This window comes from Balaenoptera ricei (genome assembly GCF_028023285.1).
Source record: "Balaenoptera ricei isolate mBalRic1 chromosome 7 unlocalized genomic scaffold, mBalRic1.hap2 SUPER_6_unloc_1, whole genome shotgun sequence".
Taxonomy (NCBI): domain Eukaryota; kingdom Metazoa; phylum Chordata; class Mammalia; order Artiodactyla; family Balaenopteridae; genus Balaenoptera; species Balaenoptera ricei.
The window spans coordinates 126,385-150,540 of record NW_026777444.1 but is presented as its reverse complement, the minus strand read 5'-3'; the positions used below and the strand labels follow the sequence as shown (position 1 = coordinate 150,540).

Here is a 24,156-nt window from a genome sequence, read left to right as displayed (position 1 = left end):
GGAGGTGCAGTCTGGGTACTCACAGCCATCTCATGGCCTGAGAGGGGGAGGGGGGGAAATCGAGCAGTTACAGAGTGGTGTGCAGGTGGGAGAGGAGGGGTCGGGCGAACCCAGAGCACCAGGAAACCAGGAGCGGAAGGCATTTGTCAGCAGGAAGGCACGGAGGCCTGCCTCTGCCCATCCCACTGCTAGCCCCAGAGTTGCCCTTGTTCCAGTGAGGGGCCTCGACTCCCGGGCCCTTTTCAAAGCACACACTAATGGACTCCAAATCTGGGTAGAAATTGACAGCCCACCCACCTCTAAGAAGACGAGATGTCTTATCTAAACTATTTGGGATTATCCATCTCGATTTGACAGCCATCCAGGAAAGGAAATTCCACACACCCCCGTTGGTTGGCCAGGCCAGAGTGGAAGAATTCTCACCGTGGAGGAGTTTCCCTGCATGTAGCCCCCCCTCCGCCCAGGCCTGTTCTCCTTGCTTAAGCCCAGACCCCTAGGGAAGCCTAACGAAGCCCCTCCCCCAACCCCAAGACCAAGTGTCTCACTCCCATCTGTGGCTCCCCCTCCAGCCCCCTGCATTTGCCCTGTGATGGGACCGTCCCCATAAAGCCGTGACTTTCTGGAAGATTCTGCTCAGCTGTGCTCAGCCAAGGGTGGCTCCTCTTACAGATGCAGGACCCACATACCCGGAGGCTAACTCACACCTCAGGTACCTGGGCGGGGGATGGCTAATCGCCCGGCTCCCCAGACAGGTGTTTGGAGCCCACCACCTCCCCCTCCACCCCCCAGCTCTGCACAAGTCATCACTTTGCTAGGAGAAAAGTGTCCTTGATAACTTACTCTTGTTTCTTCTGCGTTTTGGGGTTTGTATGTTTGAAAGAACTGATCACCTTCCCAACCTTGTGCTCCGAGGAGAAGAAAGTGTGCTAAAGGGTGGGTGACTGAATTAACCCCCGTTGCCTGTGTGGCTAGAGCTTAACCAAGTCCATCTGTATGGCCTCCTTCGTAGGTGCAATTTTATAACCTAATTTCCCTACCAAAACATCAGTGTTTACTTAGTAAGAAATCTGCTCTTCATCAGCTGAACACAGTGATTTCTTTATTATGGGTCTGCCCTGCTCGGGGAGTGACAGCTGAGAGCTGGCGCTCAGCTAGGTCTGGCGGAACGTGCATGTCTGGGATGGGAACGGGGTGAGCGGAGGGTCGGAAGGATTGCATATGTATACAGATGTGTGTCGGTCGCAGAGCAGGGTTAGGGTTACAGTTATGCTCTGGGGCTGGCTGGGAGGGAACCTGGCAGCAGAGAAATGGAGCGGCCAAGATGAGCCCACTGGGTGATCCCGGAGACAATCACTGGACCCTCAAACCCTTCTAGCAGCCCACACAGGTTCTCCACAACAGCCGTGCGGTCTCTCCACTCCCCACCCAAGAACCCCCGTCCGCTCGGCCAGCTTCTAACCAGAGGCCAGCTTCTACCCAGCCATCCTTTTTAAAAATCTCATCTTGAGGAGATTAACCAAGATGGCGGAGTAGAAGGACGTGCTGTCACTCCCTCTTGCGAGAGCACCAGAATCACAACTGACTGCTGGACCATCATTGACAGGAAGACCCTGGACTTCACCAAGGAGGATACCCCACGTCCAAGGACAGAGGAGAAGCCACAGTGAGACGGTAGGAGGGGCGCAAGCAGAGTAAAATCAAACCCCGTAACTGCTGGGTGGGTGACTCACAGACTGGCGAACACTTATACCACAGAAGTCCACCCACTGGAGTAAAGGTTCTGAGCCCCACGTCAGGCTTCCCAACCTGGGGGTCAGGCAACGGGAGGAGGAATTCCTAGAGAATCAGACTTTGAAGCCTAGTGGGAATTGGATTGCAGGACTTTGACGGGACTGGGGGAAACAGAGACCCCACTCTTGGAGGGCACACACAAAATAATGTGTGCATCAGGACCCAGGGGAAGGAGCAGTGAGCCTGGGGGAGACTGAACCAGACCTACCTGCTGGTGTTGGGGGGTCTCCTGCAGAGGCGAGTGGTGGCTCTGTTTCACCGTGGGGATAAGGACACTGGCAGCAGAGGTTCTGGGAAGTTCTCCTTGGCGTGAGCCCTCCCAGAGTCTGCCATTAACCCCACCAAAGAGCACGGGTAGGCTCCAGTGTTGGGTTGCCTCAGGCAAAACAGCCAACAGGGAGGGAACCCAGCCCCACCCATCAACAGTCAAGTGGATTAAGGTTTTACTGAGCTCTGACCGCCACAGCAACAGGGAGGGAACCCAGCCCCACCCATCAACAGTCAAGTGGATTAAGGTTTTACTGAGCTCTGACCGCCACAGCAACAGTCAGCTCTACCCACCACCAGAGCCTCCCATCAAGCCTCTTAGATAGCCTCAACCACCAGAGGGCAGACAACAGAAGCAAGAAAAACTATAATCCTGCAGCCTGTGGACCAAAAACCACAGTTACAGAAAGATAGAGAAGATGAAAAGGCAGAGGGCTATGTACCAGATGAAGGAACAAGAAAAAACCCCAGAAAAACAACTAAATGAAGTGGAGATAGGCAACCTTCCAGAAAAAGAATTCAGAATAATGATAGTGAAGATGATCCAGGACCTTGGAATAAGAATGGAGGCAAAGATTGAGAAGATGCAAGAAATGATTAACAAAGACCTAGAAGAATTAAAGAACAAACAAACAGAGATGACCAATACAATAACTGAAATGAAAACTACACTAGAAGGAATCAATAGCAGAATAACTGAGGCAGAAGAACGGATAAGTGACCTGGAAGACAGAATGATGGAATTCACTGCTGCGGAACAGACTAAAGAAAAAAGAATGAAAAGAAATGAAGACAGCCTAAGAGACCTCTGGGATAACATTAAACGCAACAACATTCGCATTATAGGGGTCCCAGAAGGAGAAGAGAGAGAGAAAGGACCAGAGAAAATATTTGAAGAGATTATAGTCGAAAACTTCCCTAACATGGGAAAGGAAATAGCCACCCAAGTCCAGGAAGCGCAGAGAGTCCCATACAGGATAAACCCAAGGAGAAACACGCCGAGACACATAGTAATCAAAGTGGCAAAAATTAAAGACAAAGAAAAGTTATTGAAAGCAGCAAGGGAAAAACGACAAATAACATACAAGGGAACTCCCATAAGGTTAACAGCTGATTTCTCAGCAGAAACTCTGCAAGCCAGAAGGGAGTGGCATGATATACTTAAAGTGATGAAAGGGAAGAACCTACAACCAAGATTACTCTACCCGGCAAGGATCTCATTTAGATTTGATGGAGAAATCAAAAGCTTTACAGACAAGCAAAAGCTAAGAGAATTCAGCACCACCAAACCAGCTCTACAACAAATGCTAAAGGAACTTCTCTAAGTGGGAAACACAAGAGAAGAAAAGGACCTACAAAAACAAACCCAAAACAATTAAGAAAATGGTCATAGGAACATACATATCGATAATTACCTTAAACGTGAATGGATTAAATGCCCCAACCAAAAGACATAGACTGGCTGAATGGATACAAAAACAAGACCCATATATATGCTGTCTACAAGAGACCCACTTTAGACCTAGGGACACATACAGACTGAAAGTGATGGGATGGAAAAAGATATTCCATGCAAATGGAAATCAAAAGAAAGCTGGAGTAGCTATACTCATATCAGATAAAATAGACTTTAAATTAAAGAATGTTACAAGAGACAAGGAAGGACACTACATAATGATCCAGGGATCAATCCAAGAAGAAGATATAACAATTATAAATATATATGCACCCAACATAGGAGCACCTCAATACATAAGGCAACTGCTAACAGCTATAAAAGAGGAAATCGACAGTAACACAATAATAGTGGGGGACTTTAACACCTCACTTACACCAATGGACAGATCATCCAAAATGAAAATAAATAAGGAAACAGAAGCTTTAAATGACACAATAGACCAGATAGATTTAATTGATATATATCGGACATTCCATCCAAAAACAGCAGATTACACGTTCTTCTCAAGTGCGCACGGAACATTCTCCAAGGTAGATCACATCTTGGGTCACAAATCAAGCCTCAGTAAATTTAAGAAAATTGAAATCATATCAAGCATCTTTTCTGACCACAACGCTATGAGATTAGAAATGAATTACAGGGAAAAAAACGTAAAAAGGACAAACACATGGAGGCTAAACAATACGTTACTAAATAACCAAGAGATCACTGAAGAAATCAAAGAGGAAATCAAAAAATACCTAGAGACAAATGACAATGAAAACACGACGACCCAAAACTTATGGGATGCAGCAAAAGCAGTTCTAAGAGGGAAGTTTATAGCTATACAAGCCTACCTAAAGAAACAAGAAAAAGCTCAAGTAAACAATCTAACCTTACACTTAAAGAAACTAGAGAAAGAAGAACAAACAAAACCCAAAGTTAGCAGAAGGAAAGAAATCATAAAGATCAGAGCAGAAATAAATGAAATAGAAACAAAGAAAACAATAGCAAAGATCAATAAAACTAAAAGTTGGTTCTTTGAGAAGATAAACAAAATTGATAAACCATTAGCCAGACTCATCAAGAAAAAGAGGGAGAGGACTCAAATCAATAAAATCAGAAATGAAAAAGGAGAAGTTACAACAGACACTGCAGAAATACAAAGCATCCTAAGAGACTACTACAAGCAACTTTATGCCAATAAAATGGACAACCTGGAAGAAATGGACAAATTCTTAGAAAGGTATAACCTTCCAAGACTGAACCAGGAAGAAATAGAAAATATGAACAGACCAATCACAAGTAATGAAATTGAAACTGTGATTAAAAATCTTCCAACAAACAAAAGTCCAGGACCAGATGGCTTCACAGGTGAATTCTATCAAACATTTAGAGAAGAGCTAACACCCATCCTTCTCAAACTCTTCCAAAAAATTGCAGAGGAAGGAACACTCCCAAACTCATTCTATGAGGCCACCATCACCCTGATACCAAAACCAGACAAAGACACTACAAAAAAAGAAAATTACAGACCAATATCACTGATGAATATAGATGCAAAAATCCTCAACAAAATACTAGCAAACAGAATCCAACAACACATTAAAAGGATCATACACCACGATCAAGTGGGATTTATCCCAGGGATGCAAGGATTCTTCAATATACGCAAATCAATCAATGTGATACACCATATTAACAAATTAAAGAATAAAAACCATATGATCATCTCAATAGATGCAGAAAAAGCTTTTGACAAAATTCAACACCCATTTCTGATAAAAACTCTCCAGAAAGTGGGCATAGAGGGAACCTACCTCAACATAATAAAGGCCATATATGACAAACCCACAGCAAACATCATTCTCAATGGTGAAAAACTGAAAGCATTTCCTCTAAGATCAGGAACGAGACAAGGATGTCCACTCTCACCACTATTATTCAACATAGTTTTGGAAGTCCTAGCCACGGCAATCAGAGAAGAAAAAGAAATAAAAGGAATCCAAATTGGAAAAGAAGAAGTAAAACTGTCACTGTTTGCGGATGACATGATACTATACATAGAGAATCCTAAAACTGCCACCAGAAAACTGCTAGAGCTAATTAATGAATATGGTAAAGTTGCAGGATACAAAATTAATGCACAGAAATCTCTTGCATTCCTATACACTAATGATGAAAAATCTGAAAGAGAAATTATGGAAACACTCCCATTTACCATTGCAACAAAAAGAATAAAATACCTAGGAATAAACCTACCTAGGGAGACAAAAGACCTGTATGCAGAAAACTATAAGACACTGATGAAAGAAATTAAAGATGATACCAACAGATGGAGAGATATACCATGTTCTTGGATTGGAAGAATCAACATTGTGAAAATGAGTATACTACCCAAAGCAATCTACAGATTCAATGCAATCCCTATCAAATTACCAATGGCATTTTTTACGGAGCTAGAACAAATCATCTTAAAATTTGTATGGAGACACAAAAGACCCCGAATAGGCAAAGCAGTCTTGAGGCAAAAAAATGGAGCTGGAGGAATCAGACTCCCTGACTTCAGACTATACTACAAAGCTACAGTAATCAAGACAATATGGTACTGGCACAAAAACAGAAACATAGATCAATGGAACAAGATAGAAAGCCCAGAGATTAACCCACGCACCTATGGTCAACTAATCTATGACAAAGGAGGCAAAGATATACAATGGAGAAAAGACAGTCTCTTCAATAAGTGGTGCTGGGAAAACTGGACAGCTACATGTAAAAGAATGAAATTAGAATACTCCCTAACACCATACACAAAAATAAACTCAAAATGGATTAGAGACCTAAATATAAGAGTGGACACTATAAAACTCTTAGAGGAAAACATAGGAAGAACACTCTTTGACATAAATCACAGCAAGATCTTTTTTGATCCACCTCCTAGAGTAATGGAAATAAAAACAAAAATAAACAAATGGGACCTAATGAAACTTCAAAGCTTTTGCACAGCAAAGGAAACCATAAACAAGACGAAAAGACAACCCTCAGAATGGGAGAAAATATTTGCAAATGAATCAACGGACAAAGGATTAATCTCCAAAATATATAAACAGCTCATTCAGCTCAATATCAAAGAAACAAACACCCCAATCCAAAAATGGGCAGAAGACCTAAATAGACATTTCTCCAAAGAAGACATACAGATGGCCACGAAGCACATGAAAAGATGCTCAACATCACTAATTATTAGAGAAATGCAAATCAAAACTACAATGAGGTATCACCTCACTCCTGTTAGAATGGGCATCATCAGAAAATCTACAAACAACAAATGCTGGAGAGGGTGTGGTGAAAAGGGAACCCTCTTGCACTGTTGGTGGGAATGTAAATTGATACAGCCACTATGGAGAACAATATGGAGGTTCCTTAAAAAACTAAAAATAGAATTACCGTATGACCCAGCAATCCCACTACTGGGCATATACCCAGAGAAAACCGTAATTCAAAAAGACACATGCACCCGAATGTTCATTGCAGCACTATTTACAATAGCCAGGTCATGGAAGCAACCTAAATGCCCATCAACAGACGAATGGATAAAGAAGATGTGGTACATATATACAATGGAATATTACTCAGCCATAAAAAGGAACGAAATTGAGTCATTTGTTGAGACGTGGATGGATCTAGAGACTGTCATACAGAGTGAAGTAAGTCAGAAAGAGAAAAACAAATATCGTATATTAATGCATGTATGCAGAACCTAGAAGAATGGTACAGATGAGCCAGTTTGCAGGGCAGAAGTTGAGACACAGATGTAGAGAATGGACATATGGACACCAAGGGGGGAAAACTGCGGTGGGGTGGGGATGGTGGTGTGCTAAAAATCTCATCTTATTACACTGAAGACGTACAAAAGGATAGTAAAAGCATGGTTACGATGTAAAGAGTATTAATGACCATTGTCCCCTGCTCTGCCCGAGAACGGGGGATGTGCCAGCACCTTTGAGGCCCCGTGTGGCCCTCCAGGGTCCTGCCCCGGGACTCCCCCTCCACCACCCTCTGGGACTTGGCGTTATCACCCCCTGCGTCTGTAACAGTTGTACCTGATGTCTGACTCTTGTAATAATACATTGTTTGGGTTTGCTCTGTGTGCTTTATATAAATAGAGCAATTCTATTCTGTATAAATAGAATCATTGCAGATGGATTCTTGGGGAACCTGGTTTTCACGGGTCATGGAATGTTCCAGGGAGTCATCCCATTGGTGCGTAGGGCTCTTAATTCGTTAATTCTCGCTGCTCTGAAGCAGTCTGGACTGACAGGCACCTGGGATGCGTCTGTGCTTTTGCTATTTTGAACATCGTTGCAGTGAAAGCTCTAGCACCATCCTCCAGGCCTCACGTACCACCCATTCCTTAGAATAAATGTGTGTTTGAGAACGAAATTGCTGAGTCATGGTGTAGTCACATTTTTAACCCTCCTCGATGTTGCCAGACTTTTTGCCGAGCCACTCCCACCAGCAGTGTTTGAGGGCTCAGCCTGCTCCGCATCCTTGTTATCAGGGTGATGTCATCCACATTTTAATTTTTGCTTAAATGACATCTCCTGTGATTCAATTTTTTTATTTCCTATATCACTAATGATGCTGACTACATTCTTTCATATGTTTCTTGGCCAATAATGTTTCCTGCTCGTGAAATGCCTGTTCAGCTATTTTGCCCATTTTTCTATGGAGTTGTCTTTTTCCTATTGATTTGACTAAGCTTTTTATATATTAAGGCTACTCATTTTGTGGTTGGTTATCTCTGGTGCAAATATCCTCTCCCAATCTGTGCCCACTCTCTTTGCTCCCATGATGAAGTGTCTGGGTGACGGGAAGTGCCTGTTAAAACCCGGCTCAGGTTACCAACATTTGCTTCATGGTTTTCCCCACATGTTCTCCCCCCACCCAGCTGTCTGGTTTGACCTTCAGCCCTAGGACTCTGCTACCTATTCCCCGATTTGACCCGCCCTTTTTTCAGCTATTCTCCTGTCTCAAAACACCAAGCCTGCACCACTCACTGCCTCCTTTCCATTCCCCTGTGAGAGTCGAGGCCCAGCTCAGATGCCACCTCCTGCGGGAAGCCTTCTCAGATTGCCCCAGCAGAGTGAATGAATCCTTTCCTTCCCACCCCTCTTTCTGCTCCAGCACCTGTATACTGTTTGTAGGCTGCAGTCAGTGTCCACGCTCCCTCCCTGATCCCAGAGGTCCCAGCATGGTGATTTTGTTTTATTGAAGTATAGTTGATTTACAATATTGTGTTAGTTTCATGTGTACAGCAAAGTGATTCGGTTACATATATGTCTTTTTCAGATTATTTTCCATTATAGGTTATTACAAGATATTGAATATAGTTCCCTGTGTATGCGGTAGGACCTTGTTGTTTATCTGTTTTATGTATATTAGTGTGTATCTGTTAATCCCGAATTCCTAATTTATCCCCCACCCCCACCTTTCTCCTTTGGTAACCATAAGTTTGTTTTCTATGTCTATGAGTCTGTTTCTGTTTTGTAGGTAAGTTCATTTGTATCATTTTTTTAGATTCCACATATAAGCAAAATCATATGGTATTTGTCTTTCCCTGTCTGACTTACTTCACTTAGTATGATCATTTCTAGGTCCGTCATATTGCTGCAATTGGCCTTATTTCATTCTTTTTTATGGCTGAGTAATAGTCCATTGTATATATGTGACACATCTTCTTTATCCATTCATCCGTCAATGGACATTTAGGTTGCTTCCATGTCTTGGCTCTTGTACACAGTCCAGCGTTTGTGATTTTGCGGGGGTGTCTTTTTCCCAACAGCTTGTCATCACCGCAGCCTCATGGGCACTCATGCCCTTTGCTGAGATCTGTGCGTGGGAGGGGGGTTCGAGGCAGGGGAATGTCAGGGTTGACCAGACGCCCCTGGTTCAGCACGTGTCAGTCAGGTGGGCAGCCACCTGCCCCACTTCCTGGGGGCGGGGTCCTGGCCGAGTGTTCCTCCGACCTCCAGCTCCCCGCCCAGCATCGTCAGGGGCCCATACTCTGAGGCTGGCAGAGGGAATGATGCGTGACCACAGGAACAAAGTCAGTGAGTGGCCGGCTGCTTTGGTCCAGCTCCTGTTTACAGGTGTCCTTCTTGCTGGTTTTCAGAGCCTCCCCACGTGGACAGGTGCAGCCCAGGTGCACCAGAGTGTGCAGGTTGGTCTCTGATTTGGGGAGAGGCAATTCTCCAGTGATTTCCAAGAGAATTCACTGCACCTCTCTTTACAGTTGCAACCCCCCTTAGTATATTTTGAAAAGGACTTGATTTTTGGAACTTTTAAAATTAATGTATGAAAAAGGTGGTAAGCAACCTTGCCGAGGTACAGTTTCATATACAAAAAAAAAGGAGACAAGCAAGGAACAACAAAGCCAACAAACAAAAGCCTTGAAGAGGGGACTTCCCTGGTGGTGCAGTAGTTAGGAATCCGCCTGCCAATGCAGGGCACACGGGTTTGAGCCCTGGTCCGGGAAGATCCCACATGCTGCAGAGCAACTAAGCCCGTGTGCCACAACTATTGAGCCTGTGGTCTAGAGCCCGCGAGCCACAACTACTGAGCCAGCGTGCCACAGCTATTGAATCCCACGTGCCTAGAGCCCGTGCTCCACAAGAGAAGCCACTGCCATGAGAAGCCCGCGCACCACAACGAAGAGTAGCTCCCGCTCTCCACAACTAGAGAAAGCCTGCGTGCAGCAACAAAGACCCAACGCAGCCAGAAATAAATAAATAAATTTATTTTTTTTAAAAAATCCTTGGAGAGGAGATTGAACTCCACCCAGTCTGGCGCGATGGAGCTCTGTTTCTATCTGTTCGTAGGCCAAGGGCAGCGGCCTTGCCGTGCAAAGGTGCCGGTGAGAGCAGACACATGCCCACCCTGCCTTCCGGGTGCTAAGGAGCCCCAGTTTGGGGAAGAGCAGCAAGGCCAGCTTTGGGGAATTCATTTGCTTTCTGGCACATCAGTGGGCCCGAGGCCACCTGCCCGGTGTGTCTGAGAAAGTGCATGCTTGGCCCTGAGCAGCTTGGCAATAGCAGAGGGTCCTGGCCTCCCCACGCTGAGCCCGCCGACCCCGCCCGTGGCCCTGGGATCCTGGTGGGTGGTACATCTCAGCCCAAAGGCAGGACCGGTGCGTGCAAGCACGCGGTCCCCAGGGTGGGCAGGGTGGGTGTGTCGGGGTGTGTGCAGGGCGCGCTCAGCTAAGCTCAGGGAAGCTGGTGACCGTGTAATCTGGGCGGCTGGCGGGAAGGCACGCTCCAGTGCCCTGTGACGGTGCCCTGTGACGCGGGGCATGGGACCTAGTGCTCAGGCGCCCTCCCAGCCTGGAGGGGAGCTCCTCCCTCTTCCTTGCCCACTGGCCACTGATGGAGCACCCACTGGGGGGTGCAGGGCTACTCCAGGAAATAACACGCCCGCCCTGCTCCCTATAGACCTGACCTTCTCGGAAGAAATGTGACAGTAATGACAGCAGTTCCTGCTGCGTCCCAAAGGCCTCCTCCACCCCAGCACAATAGGCGTGACACACGTTCCTAGCTCCTAACAAGTTACCGCAAACTCCGTGGCTTAAAACAACAGAAATTTATTCCCTCACGGTTCTGGAGATCAGAGTCCAAACTTAGTATCACTGGATCGAAATCAAGATGTCAGCAAGGCTGTGCTCCCAAAGCGGGCTCTGGGGGAGAGTCGCTTCCTGGCCTCTTCCACCCTCTGGGGGCGCCTGGCACTCCTTGGCTTGTGGCCGCATCCCTCCAGCCTCCGCCCCACAGGTTACAGCCTGCGCCTGGGGCTGGCTGTCCAGAGGGGAGACAGACCCCACGTGAGCTCATCGCCATATGACCAGCCAAGACGGACGTGCTCAGGGTCCAGGGAAGGAGCCGCCCTCCGTATCCGGGGCAGGGTAGGGATGGAGAGGAGGAGGAGGGGTGGAGTGGAGGAGGAGGCGTCCAGGGCCAGCGCTGTGAGGGGTGAGTGAGGCAGGGCGCAGGACCAGAGAGGGGGCCGTGAGGGGCACGCAGGATGGGGGGGCACAGGTGCTGGACCTCGCAGGCGTGCGGCCTCCTGCTGCCACGAGGGCCGTGGGTCACCCCGAGAAGCAGACCGGAGGTGAGGTCTGTGGGCTCCTGGCCCCAGGCGACCAGACCTCTCCTTTTGCGTCCTCAGCGAAGGGCCCTAGGCCAGGCGAGGAGAGGGTCATGCCCAGCACCTGGGTCTGTGTTCTGGCCCTGCTGCTCCCACCGACCTCGCCGTGGCTGTGCCAACTGTCGCTCTGGGTGTCTGTCGTGCTGTCTGTGAAATGGGACGTGAAGGGCTTAGTCCTGCCTGTTCTGGCCCTACTGCCCCGCACAGGAAAAGGTCTTTGAACAAACCCGCCAGAAGGAGTGCCTCTGGGTGGCCAAGGTGCTTCCTCCCAGCCGCCGACCCCGCGTGGGAGATCCTGCCCTGACAGCTCGTGCTGAGTCTGGGTGAGTCAGCACCCTCAGCTCCACATTGTTCTCCGTCCTCTCCAAACAGGCACAGTGGGTGGGGTCCAGGGGCGCCAATCCCTGCACTTCTGTCCCCTCCTCTCCCTGAATTAAGGAGCACGTTGGTTCCTGCCCTCGCGCCTTGGCTCAGGTTGTGCCGGGGGTCAGACGCCCCCCCACTCCTCCCATCAGCGAAGGCTCACTCTGCCCCCCAGGCCCCCACCCCCAGCCTGGTGGAAGCCAACTCCCTCTAGGAACGCACCCCATCAGGCCAGCGCCCAGGGATGGCGCCCGTCCTCAAGGGTCTAGGCGTGCTCGCTCAGGCCCAGCCAGCTCAGGCTGAGATACACACGGACGTGCAGGGTTCCCAGTGCCCTGGCCTGCTCTTTCATCTGCCTGCAGAAGTTTTGTGCCAGCACACGAGAAGGGGCCTGGGGCTGGATGCTGGGGGACGCGGGCTGGGGCCACTCCACCACCCTCTGACTTCCTTCCATTCGCTCATCTGTTAAATCTAAGAAAAGAGACGGTGGGCACAGGCCGAGCACCTACTAGGCGCCCAGGAACGCAGCACGCACTTTCCACACTGAGCTCTTTCCCTCTCCCAGCCGCCCATCCTGCCAGCCAGGGGGCGGATAGCACCACCGAGGTCCACAAGGAGTGACAGAGCTGTAATTCACACCCAGAGTCCAGGCTCTGCCCGCCTGTGTGAGCAGCTCCCCTCCGCCTGCGCCCCTGCCCCCAGGGTCCAGCTGAGGCCGTGTCTGCAGAGGAACACCAGGCTGGGCTTGTCAGGGGCAGAAACAGCTGTGGTGGGAGCTTGCCTGTCCGTGCGTACGCTCTTGGGGACGTCAGCGGGCTGAGTCTGCCCTCCCAGAGCCAGAAAGGCGCTCGGCCCCGCACAGCTCTGCTGCCTCGGGCGAGGCTCCTCACCGCCCCGAGCTCGGTTTCCTCCTCTCTGCAGCGGGGGCGCGACCTGCCTTGCGGGGTTGCTGGACGTGCTGCACGCCACTGGCGCCCAGTGAATGCTGACCACGTGCTCAGGAACAGCACCCCGGCAGCGCCCACTTAGGCCGGAACGGCGACCGGCCGGCTCGGTCTGCGCTTGCTGGGTCCCTTTTCCTCCTTTCTTCGCCCGGCTGGTGGCCTGGCCCTGAAATCTTGTCCGGGGTGGGGGGGGTCAGCAGGGCCCTCCCAAGAGGGAGGGAGGGAAACAGGAAAGAGCCTGCTAAGGAGAGGCCCTCTGCTGGGCTTGCCTCCAGGGAGGAGGACACACACACACACACTCACGTGCACGCGCGCGCGTGCACACACACACACACACACACACACACACACACACACACACAAACGGAAGGGCCAGCACAGCTGCCCGTGCCGCCCAGCAGCTATGGGCAGGATGCCTGCAGGCCAGAGGGTGCACAGGCCCGAGGAACTACGGCTCGGGTCTGCCTTACAGGAAGCCGGGCCCCTGGATCACTCCGGGCAGGGGGAGGCTGATTAGTCAAGGCTCGCCTCGACAGGCCCTGGCAGTTGCCTAAGACAGAAAAAGTCAGCTGAAACTGGTTGAAACAAACAAACAAATGCATTGGCTCAGAGAACTGAAAAGGCCGAGGGTACCAGCTTCTGGCAAAGCCAGATCCCTCTCCAGGGGCTCAATTCAAGAAACTGGTTCCACGGCGCTCAGCTCTGATGTTTGTGTATCATCTCTGTTCCTGGCCTCTCCCTTCAGGGCCCCCAGCGGCTCCACCCACACAGCAACCTCTGTGGGCAGAGCATACTTCTTTCCCAAAGATTTCAGCCGAACGGGCTGTCTGGGGCACATGCCCATCTCTGATGGTGCCCGGGGATATGGAATGTCTGATCGTCAGGGCACAGGCTACATGGCGCCCACCCACAGCAGAAGAAGGGAAGTGGGTCCGACACAGATCCGGCCCAAAGCTCTCTGTGGGCTCTGCCGCTCCCCCCAAGATATAACCTTCACACACATGTTCTTATGTTCTAGCCTTTCTCTGCACTTGCTGCTTCCTTTATTTGCAATGTGCTTATGAACTCCTATTCGTCCTTCAGAACCCAGCTCAAGGTCACCTCCTCTGAGGAACCTTCAGGCAGAGTTAGGGAATTTGTTTCTCTGCTGGAATCTTTAAACTGATTTGTGTTTGTGCCTCTTCCACTTGGGCTCTGAGCTCCCTTCATGTGGCTGGGAACAGAGCAAGGGCTTGGGGCAATTTTCTTGGGAAGATTAACAAATATGGGAAGAAACAGTTGATAGAATCAGGCTCAGATGAGCTCAGAGCTGGACCGAAGGGTAGAAGGCAATGCATAAAGGTAGTGTCCAAGCCGAGCAGCCTGCAGAAAGGCTGAGTTTGCCGGTCCGGTTGAGTGAGGGCTGCAAGCGTGTGAGTGTGCACACATGTGTGCCTACAGCCCGGGAGAATGTGACCATCTTTTAAAATGAGCTCACACATCTGGTCCCTCCTCCCATCCTCAAGGTCCCTTCCTTGAGTCTCTGCCCAGTTGCCAGAATTCAAGGCCTGGATGGGCCACGGCTAAGACCAGGGTCGGGATCCCGCAGCCCACAGCGTGGAAATGGAAGAAGAAAGGGAGGCTGTGGCTGAGGGGTGGCCTGAGGCAGCGGCTCCGATTTCACGGCATCTGCCTTGCCTGGTAGGTCCGACGGCACTGTTCTTGGTTCCCCAGCGCTGGCAGCACCGCCTGTGTGGGGACTGTCTGTCAGGCGGGATGGGGCAAGCGTCCAAGAAAGAGCAGCTCTGGTCCCTGCAGGACCAGCCTTGAAGGGTGGCTGTGTTGGTGTGATTTCAGGGCTGCTGGGAAGGCCCCTGGTCCCTCAAATGCATTCCTAATGCTTCGAATTCTGCCATTTGAGATTCATTCCTTCGGCTTTGTTCGGTCTGTTAAAAGGACAGTCTCCTGGAACATTTGTGACCCTGGAGCCTATCAGTCATTCACAACACAGTGTGAGGGAGAGGCTCCATCTCCCTCCTGAAAGCTGACTCGATTGTGCGTGGCGACGGGATGGGAGTGGGGGTGAAGATAGTCAGGGAGCTGGCGCGGGGCGGGGGATGGGGGGAGTGAGTTCTTTTCTTCCCTGGTGCCGCCGCCACCTCCCTGATCCTGCACCCGCCAGAGCCCCGCTCGCTCACAAAACATCGCAGTCATCAAGAGCACCCGCGTCTCTGCCGGGGGACGGGCCCAGGCACAGGCTCGGGTCCAGACCCGCCTGGATTGGTTGTGGTTCCGATACTTGCTCTCTGAGTGACCTTGGGCAAGGGACCTAGCCTTTCTGAGAGTGTTCTCATCTGTAAAATGGGCATAAGGTGCCCACTTTGTGGATTTTTAAATTTAGATTAGTAAACGAAATACATGCATGTGACCCCGTGGCAGCTGGCGCCCAGTCTTAAGGAAATGCCAGGTCAGGGCACAGCTGAGCGGTGCCGTGCAGAGGGGACGTCTAAGGAGGCTTCCCAGAGGAGGTGTCTCAACAGTCGTCTATAGCTGTGTTGTTAATGGGCCTGTTGTCTTGGGTCCCGCAGGCCCAGGTCAGCAGACACTCCGCACCCCGAGTTGGCTTGTTGCTGAAAAGGGAAGGGAAGGGGCTTAGTGCTTGTGAACCCTTACCACGTGCCCAGCGCTGGTCTTTGCCTACCACCTGGTGAGGCACCGGAGCGGAGCAGCATCCTGGCCGCGGGCACCCAGCTAAGTGGGAAGGACGAGGGTTGGCCCTGTCCCGCTGCTTCCGGACCCCGACCTGGGTCCCCCTGGACAGCCTCCAGAACCCAGTTCTGCTCTACGTTGGCAGGACTCACCTTTGCTTCTGCCCCCCCCGGGAGGCTCTGCTAGCCCAGACCCCACTCCCCAGGCCTGGCACCGGAAGGGCAGGGGCTGTTCTCTGCACCCTTTCATCAGCTCTGTTGTTACCTAACCCACCTCACGGCCACCCCCTGTCGAATCTGCTTAGGGGCAGGCAGTGGCCACTCCGAGCTTCCTGCTGTGTCACACCAAGGGGACAAGGAGTCCTCGACGCTGTTCCCTGTTGGGGCAGGGAGAGCCTGGGCTGAGGGCGGCACCGTCCCGGCAGTGAGGCAGCTTGGGTTGAATCCCGGCCTGCGTCTCCGGCCACACGGCTTGGGGGGTGACCTCCGTCTCTGGACCCAGAACCCTCGTGGGTGAGGTGCGTTGTTGGTGCCAGAGCTTTCACGTCTCCTCCCGGCGGCCGTCAGGCTGGCCGTCATCACGGGCTGCGTTCTGAAGTCAGCATCCCTGTGGGGAGGGGCGTGGCCTGGAAGAACCTCGCGCTCCTCCCCGTTTCCTTGGAGAATAATGTGATGGGAAGGGGGTAACAGAGGTCACTCTCCTCCAAAGGATGGTAGCAGAGGTGTAGAGACAAAAGCCCCAGCTCCTCAGCGTGGGGGCTCGGCCCCCACCTGCCACCTCCGGGCCCAGCTGCTGAGGCTGCACTGATTCCGGCCCCGCCAGGCAGCCCCACAGCGGGGTGCACGTTGCCACGACAAGACCCCCTCCAGCCTCCTGTTTGGCCGGTGGGATGGGAGTCACCTTGGACAGACCAGGGCCACCATGTACCCCCCATGTGTTCCTTTAAATCCCCACGTAATCACTGGCTTGCCTTGGGGGGCCTTAGCTGTGGTCCTGGCACCCCACAGGGTGACCTGTTACTAGGGAGGCCTGGCCAGGCCACTTAGGGCCACCAGCTTCAGTAACGCCAGGCTGCCCTGCCCTCGAACCTGGCCAGCATCTTGCGGGCCCTGGAAGCTACCCTGCCTTGAGTGCCCAGTGGTGAACCAAGGCTCTGAGGGCAGGAGACGCGCCACTCACTCACTCTTCTCCCCTGGACGCGCCACTCACTCACTCTTCTCCCCTGGACGCGCCACTCACTCACTCTTCTCCCCTGGACGCTCCACTCACTCACTCTTCTCCCCTGGACGCGCCACTCACTCACTCTTCTCCCCTGGACACACGGCCTCTGTGGCCCGAAGCGGAGCCACCTCTTTGGTCCCTGGCACTCAGTGCAGTTTCCTCACAGGTGGCCTGGCCTCTAATGGCGGCTTGTGAGTGAGGATAGCTGGAAGCTGTGACTGATGGCAGGGGCTCCCTTCCGCCAGGCTCAGTGCCTGGTTCACAGATGTGTCACCATCACTGGCTCTGAAGATACCTCTGAACACCTGCGGGATGCCAGTTGCCTGCCAGATGCTTGATGCAGCGGTGCCTGGGGCACGCCCTGCTCCCTGGTTACCTGGGAAACACACCTGCCCACCTAAGGTGGGAACCATGACCCCCAGGGGGAGCAGAGACCTCATGCCAGGGGAAGGGGTTTCAGGGAGAGCACCACTGACCACTGGGGTCCCTTGACCCAGACTTGCAGGGAAGAAAAGGAATTGCCCTGACGAGGTATAGGGCCAAGAATTGGCATGGGCGAAAGCACTACAGCGTGGAAGTGCCCCGGCGGGTTCGTTGGAACTGCACATCCCTTGCAATTACATATGCAAAAGCTCGAAAATAAAGTAGCAGAATGCGTACACCCAGGCCTGTAGAACAGCCTCTGAGCACGGAGCTTGTGTAACCCAGATGTTAAGACATCTGGATGTCACCTGTTTGGGTCCTGGTTCTCACTGTGTCATAAGCACAGTTTTCATGCCCTGTTGCACATAATCAGTAATTAGCTCTGGTGTGCTCCAGCCGATGGACAAGTCATGCCCTCTCTGAAGTAACCGGTTCTCACAGCGCGTTTTCACACATCCGACGTCAAGGTTTTGAGGGCTTCCCAGGCACATCTGGATTTTGCCCTCAAAGTGTGGTACTAATGCTGTAATAACAACTCTCACTTATTGACTGGCGGCTGTGTCTCAGGCACCATTTGGGGGACTTTCATCCTCATGGCAGCCCTAGGAAATGGGCACTGTTGTTATCCCCATTTTACAGATGAGGAAACTGAGGCTTGGTGAGGTTAAATTACTTGGTCAGCGTAACTGAGCTGATGAAGGCTAATGTTCTTTTTTTTAATTTTTATTGAAATATAGTTCATTTACAGTGTTCTGTCAGTTTCAGGTGTACAGCAAAGTGACTCAGTTATATATGTATATATATATTCTTTTTTTGTTTAGATTCTTTTTCATTATAGGTTATTACAAGATATTGGGTATAGTTCCCTGTGCTATACACTGGGTCCTTGTTGTTTATCTATTTTACATATAGTAGAGTGTATCTGTTAATCCCAAACTCCCAATTTATCCCTCCCCTTACTTTTCCTCTTTGGTAACCATAAGTTTATTTTCTCTGTCTGTGAGTCTATTTCTATTTTATAAATAAGTTTATTCGTATCATTTTTTAAGATTTCAAATATAAGTGACATCATATGGTATTTGTCTTTGTCTGATTTACTTCACTTAGTATGATAATCTCTAGGTCCATTCATGTTGCTGCAAATGGAATTAATTCATTCTTTTTTAATGACTGAGTAATATTCCGTTGTATATATGTACCACATCTTCTTTATCCATTCATCTGTCAGTGGACATTTAGGTTGTTTCCATGTCTTGGCTATTGTAAATAGTGCTGCTGTGAATATTGGGGTGCATGTACCTTTTCAAATTAGTGTTTTCTCTGGATATATGCCCAGGAGTGGGATCACTAGATCATATGGTAGCTCTATTTTTAGTTTTTTAAGGAACCTCCATACTGTTCTCCATAGTGGCTGAGATTCTAATGCAGGTTGGTCTGATTTGAACACATATTCTTTGCACTGTGTCAAGTCACAGAGAGGCCCCTATTTTCTGAAAAATCGAAAATGAAATCTTGGTAGATTTGGTTCCAGTGACTTAGTTGTGCTTTCACAGCAGCTTCCCCCAGTCTGATTTTTTCTTTAATATGGGCAAGTTTGGGAGTAGATGACCTCAGAATACCCCTGTAGCTTACGTGCTAACAGCTGCTTGGAGGCCCCAGGGGAGCAGGCCTGTCCTTTTGTTGAGCTGAGCAGGTACCTCCTGGAGGGCTGACCGTAGAAATGGGCCGCGGCCACACCAGCCCCAGCCCAGGGGACCACGCCAGGTGCATGCCCGATTGTCAGTGGGCGTCAGAGAAGGGAGACTCTGGGAACATCAGAAGGAGTTCCATGTAAGGAAAGCTAGAATGATATTCCAAAATTTTCATGACGTCTCAGCGTTCCCAAACACTCCTTGAATCCTGATCTTTTCTTTTTCAGCCGGTCCCGTGGCTGAGTGCTTCACTGCAGGGATTGTCCCACAGAAGCCCCAAATTCTCCATCTTTCAGGGCATCTCCTGATTTCTCTTTTTCTCAGTTCCGTTAGGAAGATGAGCTCTTTGTATCTTCCCCCTGGTGTTAGTATTTTCATGGTCTGTTTTTCATACCATTTGGTAGGATGCGGGCATTCGCCCATTTCGGAGACTTACTTGTTAATGTGTCCGGCCCTGAGCAGGCATCGGGGAAGCAGGGGTGACAACTCGCACAGGTGTGTGGCCTGCCGAGCTTGTGGTCCAGCAAACCCAGACCTGTGGGTGCAGAATTCCATCACCAACATGAGACGGGTGGGTGGGCAGCTGCACCAGCGCCGGGAGCTTTCCACCTGCGTTTACTGGCTAATGTATGAGATTTGAGACTCTGTATGAGGGTGACCAGGGGATGTTGGCGAATAAATAAAGGTGCAGCCGCCCGTTTGGTTCTGCTGCTTGACGGGGTTCCCTGGGCATCCTCCTGGGTGGGCCACACCTTCTTAAAACGTTCCCCTTTGTCTCTGCAGGCCTCCCGCCCTGAGTGGCAGCCCGGTCATCTCGGATATCTCATTGATCCGACTTTCCCCGCACCCTGCCGGCCCTGGGGAGTCCCCCTTCAACGCCCCACACCCGTACGTGAGCTCCCACATGGAGCAGTACCTCTGCGCTGTGCACGGCAGCCCCACGCACCCCGCCATCTCTGCGGCCAGGGGCCTCAGCCCTGCGGACGGTGAGTAGGGAGGGCCTGGGGCTCCGGGGTGGGGGGAGGGGTGCGAACTCTAATGCTGTTCATCCTCAGCCGCTGCCCTTCCTCCCTGCCCCCCATCAACAGTAGGTCTTTCGGGCTTCCCTGGTGGCGCAGTGGTTGAGAATCTGCCTGCCAATGCAGGGGACACGGGTTCGAGCCCTGGTCTGGGAAGATCCCACATGCCGCAGAGCGGCTGGGCCCATGAGCCACAACTACTGAGCCTGCGCGTCTGGAGCCTGTGCTCCGCAACAAGAGAGGCCGCGATAGTGAGAGGCCCGCGCACCGCGATGAAGAGTGGCCCCCGCTTGCTGCAACTAGAGAAAGCCCTCGCACAGAAACGAAGACCCAACACAGCCATAAATAAAAAAATTTTTAAATAAATAAATAAAAAACAGTAGGTCTTTCGATAAATGAGGGGTCCAAGACAAGAGAACCAGGGGTGCATTGGTTTTTGCACTCATTAAAGAACTATTCGTAGGACTTCCCAGGTGGCACAGTGGTTAAGAATCTGCCCACTGATGCAGGGGACACGTGTTCGAGCCCTGGTTCGGGAAGATCCCACATGCCACGGAGCAACTAAGCCTATGCGCCACAACTACTGAGCCTGTGCTCTAGAGCCTGCAAGCCACAACTACTGAGCCTGTGCTCTAGAGCCTGCAAGCCACAACTACTGAGCCTATGCTCTAGAGCCCACGAGCGACAACTACTGAGCCCATGTGCCACAACTACTGAGGCTGCACTCTAGAGCCCGCGAGCCACAACTACTGAAGCCCACGTGCCTAGAGCCCATGCTCCACAACAAGAGAAGCCACCGCAATGAGAAGCCCGTGCACCGCAACGAAGAGGAGCCCCCGCTTGCCGCAACTAGAGAAAGCCTGCACACAGCAACGAAGACCCAACACAGCCAAAAATAATAAATAAATAAATTTATTTAAAAAAAGAACTATTCATAAACAGCCTTGGCATGCAAATTACGTAACGTAATTTGACGTCTGTTTATTCATGGACGTCTGTTTATTCATGGAGGTTCTATCTTAGGTGAGAATTACTTGGTTGCAAGATGCCAAAGTCTGCAGAAGCTGGTGTTAAGCAGAGTGGGTGTTGTATCGGGGTGTCTCAGGGACCCCCCCAGAGCAGAGAGAAGGCAGAGCTGGGCAGGTTTCTGTCTGCATCTCTGGCAGGTCAACGCATGGCCTCTAAATGGGACCCCAGCCGCAAGGCTCCGGGGTGACCACCAGTGACTTTGTGTCCCTCCTGAGAGGATGCTGAGTGGCCCAGCTCAGTCAGATGGCAGCCCTGTTCAATTCGTTTGAGACAGAAAAGGGCAGTGTCACAAAGAGAAACCAGACAAGGTGAATGGCTGCAGCCGTGGGACATAAGACGGCCGGCCAGGATAGGGCCATTCGGAAATGGCCCTTCACCACTGCTCCTGGCCCTGAACTCTGCGTGGGCCCCCGAGTGGCCGCGACCAATCCGGGATGCCCCAAAGGGTGTGACACATCCACACAGAGCCCGTGTCTCCTGGGAAGTGGACCGGAGCTCCCCAGCCTCTCCTGGCGGTGCAGGCCAGGGTCCAGACGCTGCTCCTGCCTTGAAGTTCACACGTGGTGCAGCGGGCGGCATGGTGCCCTCAGGAAGATACGTCCACGTCCTAAGCCCTGAACCCGAGAGCGTGGCCTCATGTGGAAAAGAGCCCTCTGCCGATGTGATTAAGTTGGGGATTCTGAGTCGAAGAGATCATCCTGGATTATCCACGTGGGCCTTAAATCCAATGACAAGTGTCCTTATAAGGGACACATAGATAAGAAGACAACGCAAAGATGGGAGTGATGTGGCCACAAGCCAAGGAAGCTGGCAACTCCCAGAAGCTGGAAGAGGCAAGAAACAGGTTTTCCCCTAAAGCCTCCGGAGTGGGTGGCCCTGCTGACACCTTGATTTTGGACTTCTGGCCTCGAGACCTGAGGGAGAATAAAAATCTGTTTTCACAGCAGTTAGTGGCAAGCAAGCCTGTACTGATTTGTTACAGCAGCCCGAGGAAACTAATACATGCGGAGGCGGGGCGGTCCTCTCAAGGCCTGGGTCAGGGCGGGCCCTGAGAGATGTCTGTAGGAGGGATGAGGAGCAGAGGCAGACTGTGTGTGTGTGTGTGTGTGTGTGTGTGTGTGTGTGTGTGTGTGTGTGTGTGTGTGTTGAGGACAGTGGGCACTCAAGGAAGGCTCAGGGAAGAGGCACAAGCAAGAAGGGGAAGGGGAGGGCATTTCAGGCACAGACAGGCCAGGCAGAGGCCGTGGGGCTACAGGCTAGGGCTGTCCCTAGAGGATACAGCAGGAGAGGGAGAGGAGGAGGAGGAGGAGGAAGGGGACGATGACTGCTTCCATGGACCGGCTGCTTCCTTCTGCCCAGAGGGTGTGCATCTCCTTTGCCACCTGCCAAGACTAACAGCAGGGAGGCCAGTTCCCGGGCTCTGGGTTCAAACTCCCTGCTGTGTGGCCTTGGGCAGCATCTTTGTCTCTTTAAGTGCCAGAGTCCTCATCTGCTGAGGGAGTCAGCTCACGGTGTGATGCTAGTGAAACCAGAGAATGGATGTGATCCCCTCAGCCCTGTGACTGTACCCACCCAGCGGAACGCCCAGCACAACGTTGGCTGATGCTATCATTTTTAATAGTAATTTAACTGGTGGGTATTATTACCCCCATTTTACAGATGCAAAACTGAGCCAGCTCAGAGAGCTGGCACCTTCTTAATTTTGCACACCTGGTAAAAGCCAGGACCCCCGAGGGGTATGTTTGGTTTCCAAGCCCCTCTTTAGCTAACAGCACACCCCTGAGTGCCAGGCCCCCTCAAGATACTCTGAAGTTCATCCTCCTGGCCTCTTTGCTAAGCCCCGGCAGGGCTGACCGCCCGTCCCGGTTCTGACAGGCGAGGAGCTTTATCTGGCCAGGGCGGGCGAGCGCTCGCCTGCCATCCCGCTTTGAGTGTTGAGTGAGTCTGAGCTGGCGCCCAGCTGTCTGGCCACCCTGGCACCTCCGATTGCACCTTCTTTTTCCTTTGGAGACTATGCTGGACCACGGACCCTGGAGCTCTGGGCGTCTGTGGGGCCTGGACTGGGAGAAGGAAGCAGTTGTTTATGGCTCTGAGCAAGTGGAGGAATGTGGAGGCTGGGATCTGGCTGCCCCATCAGCAGAAGCAGCCCCACCCCAGCCGGCTGCTCAGGGCTGACCAGGGATGGCGGGGGAGGGGGGCCCAGGGACCCCGGGGGCAGGGGAGGGCTGGAGGGCCCGGAGGGGCCTCCTCGGGCCAGGTGCGTGTTTCTCTTCTTTTTGGCCAGATTCTGACAGTTTCTTCCTCTCACTCCCTCCTGCCCACAGTGGCCCACGAGCACCTAAAGGAGAGGGGGCTGTTTGGCCTCCCCCCTCCAGGCACCAACCCCTCAGACTATTACCACCAGATGACCCTCATGGCAGGCCACCCCACGCCATATGGAGACCTGCTGATGCAGAGCGGGGGTGCGGCCGGTGCCCCCCATCTCCATGACTACCTCAATCCAGTGGATGGTGAGTGCTGGGCCAGGGTGGGTGTGGGGAGCAGGACAGGGGCTGACGGCCCCCCTGAGGCCAAGGAGGGTGCTTGTTGCTCCTTTTGTGGCGGGGAGGAGCCCAATGGAGGGATCTGGGGTTTACCCCAGTCCCTGCCATGACTGCTGTCCTTGGGGGACTGTGTCTGAACAACACGCACAAATACTTAGTGAGTCATCATGGGCCAGGAAGTGTTGTAGGAATTGCAGTCACTCCAGGGAACAAAAGGGACTCATCTCTGCCTTCATGGAACTTACTTACAGCTTAGTGGGGAGAGACAAACAATTCAGGAATGGGGTAAGGAGCATTGGGTGGATGAGGGTGCCATCTTGAAAGAGGAAATCAAGAAATCCTCACTGAGAAGATGATATTCAAGCAGAGAATTGAAAGGGATGAGCCATGCAGAAATAAGCCAAAGAGTGATACAGGCAGGAGAGACAGCAAGTGCAAAGGGCCTGAGGCTGCAGTGGGCCTGCTGGGATCAAGAAAAGCCCGGGAGGCCAGTGTACCTGGTACCCAGTGAGTGAAGTGGCAGTAGGGTAGGGCCAGAGT

The 24,156-nt window shown here is 51.6% G+C and overlaps 1 protein-coding gene across 1 annotated transcript in view; it reads left to right on the top strand.

The window, feature by feature from the left end:
* GLI2 (GLI family zinc finger 2) overlaps positions 1–24,156 on the top strand; it is a 254,483-nt gene that overhangs the window by 194,746 nt on the left and 35,581 nt on the right. The window contains exons 4-5 of the mRNA XM_059912050.1: positions 19,809–20,011; positions 23,398–23,583. Coding sequence (XP_059768033.1) covers positions 19,809–20,011; positions 23,398–23,583 — 389 coding nt within the window. The remainder of the gene's footprint in view (positions 1–19,808; positions 20,012–23,397; positions 23,584–24,156) is intronic.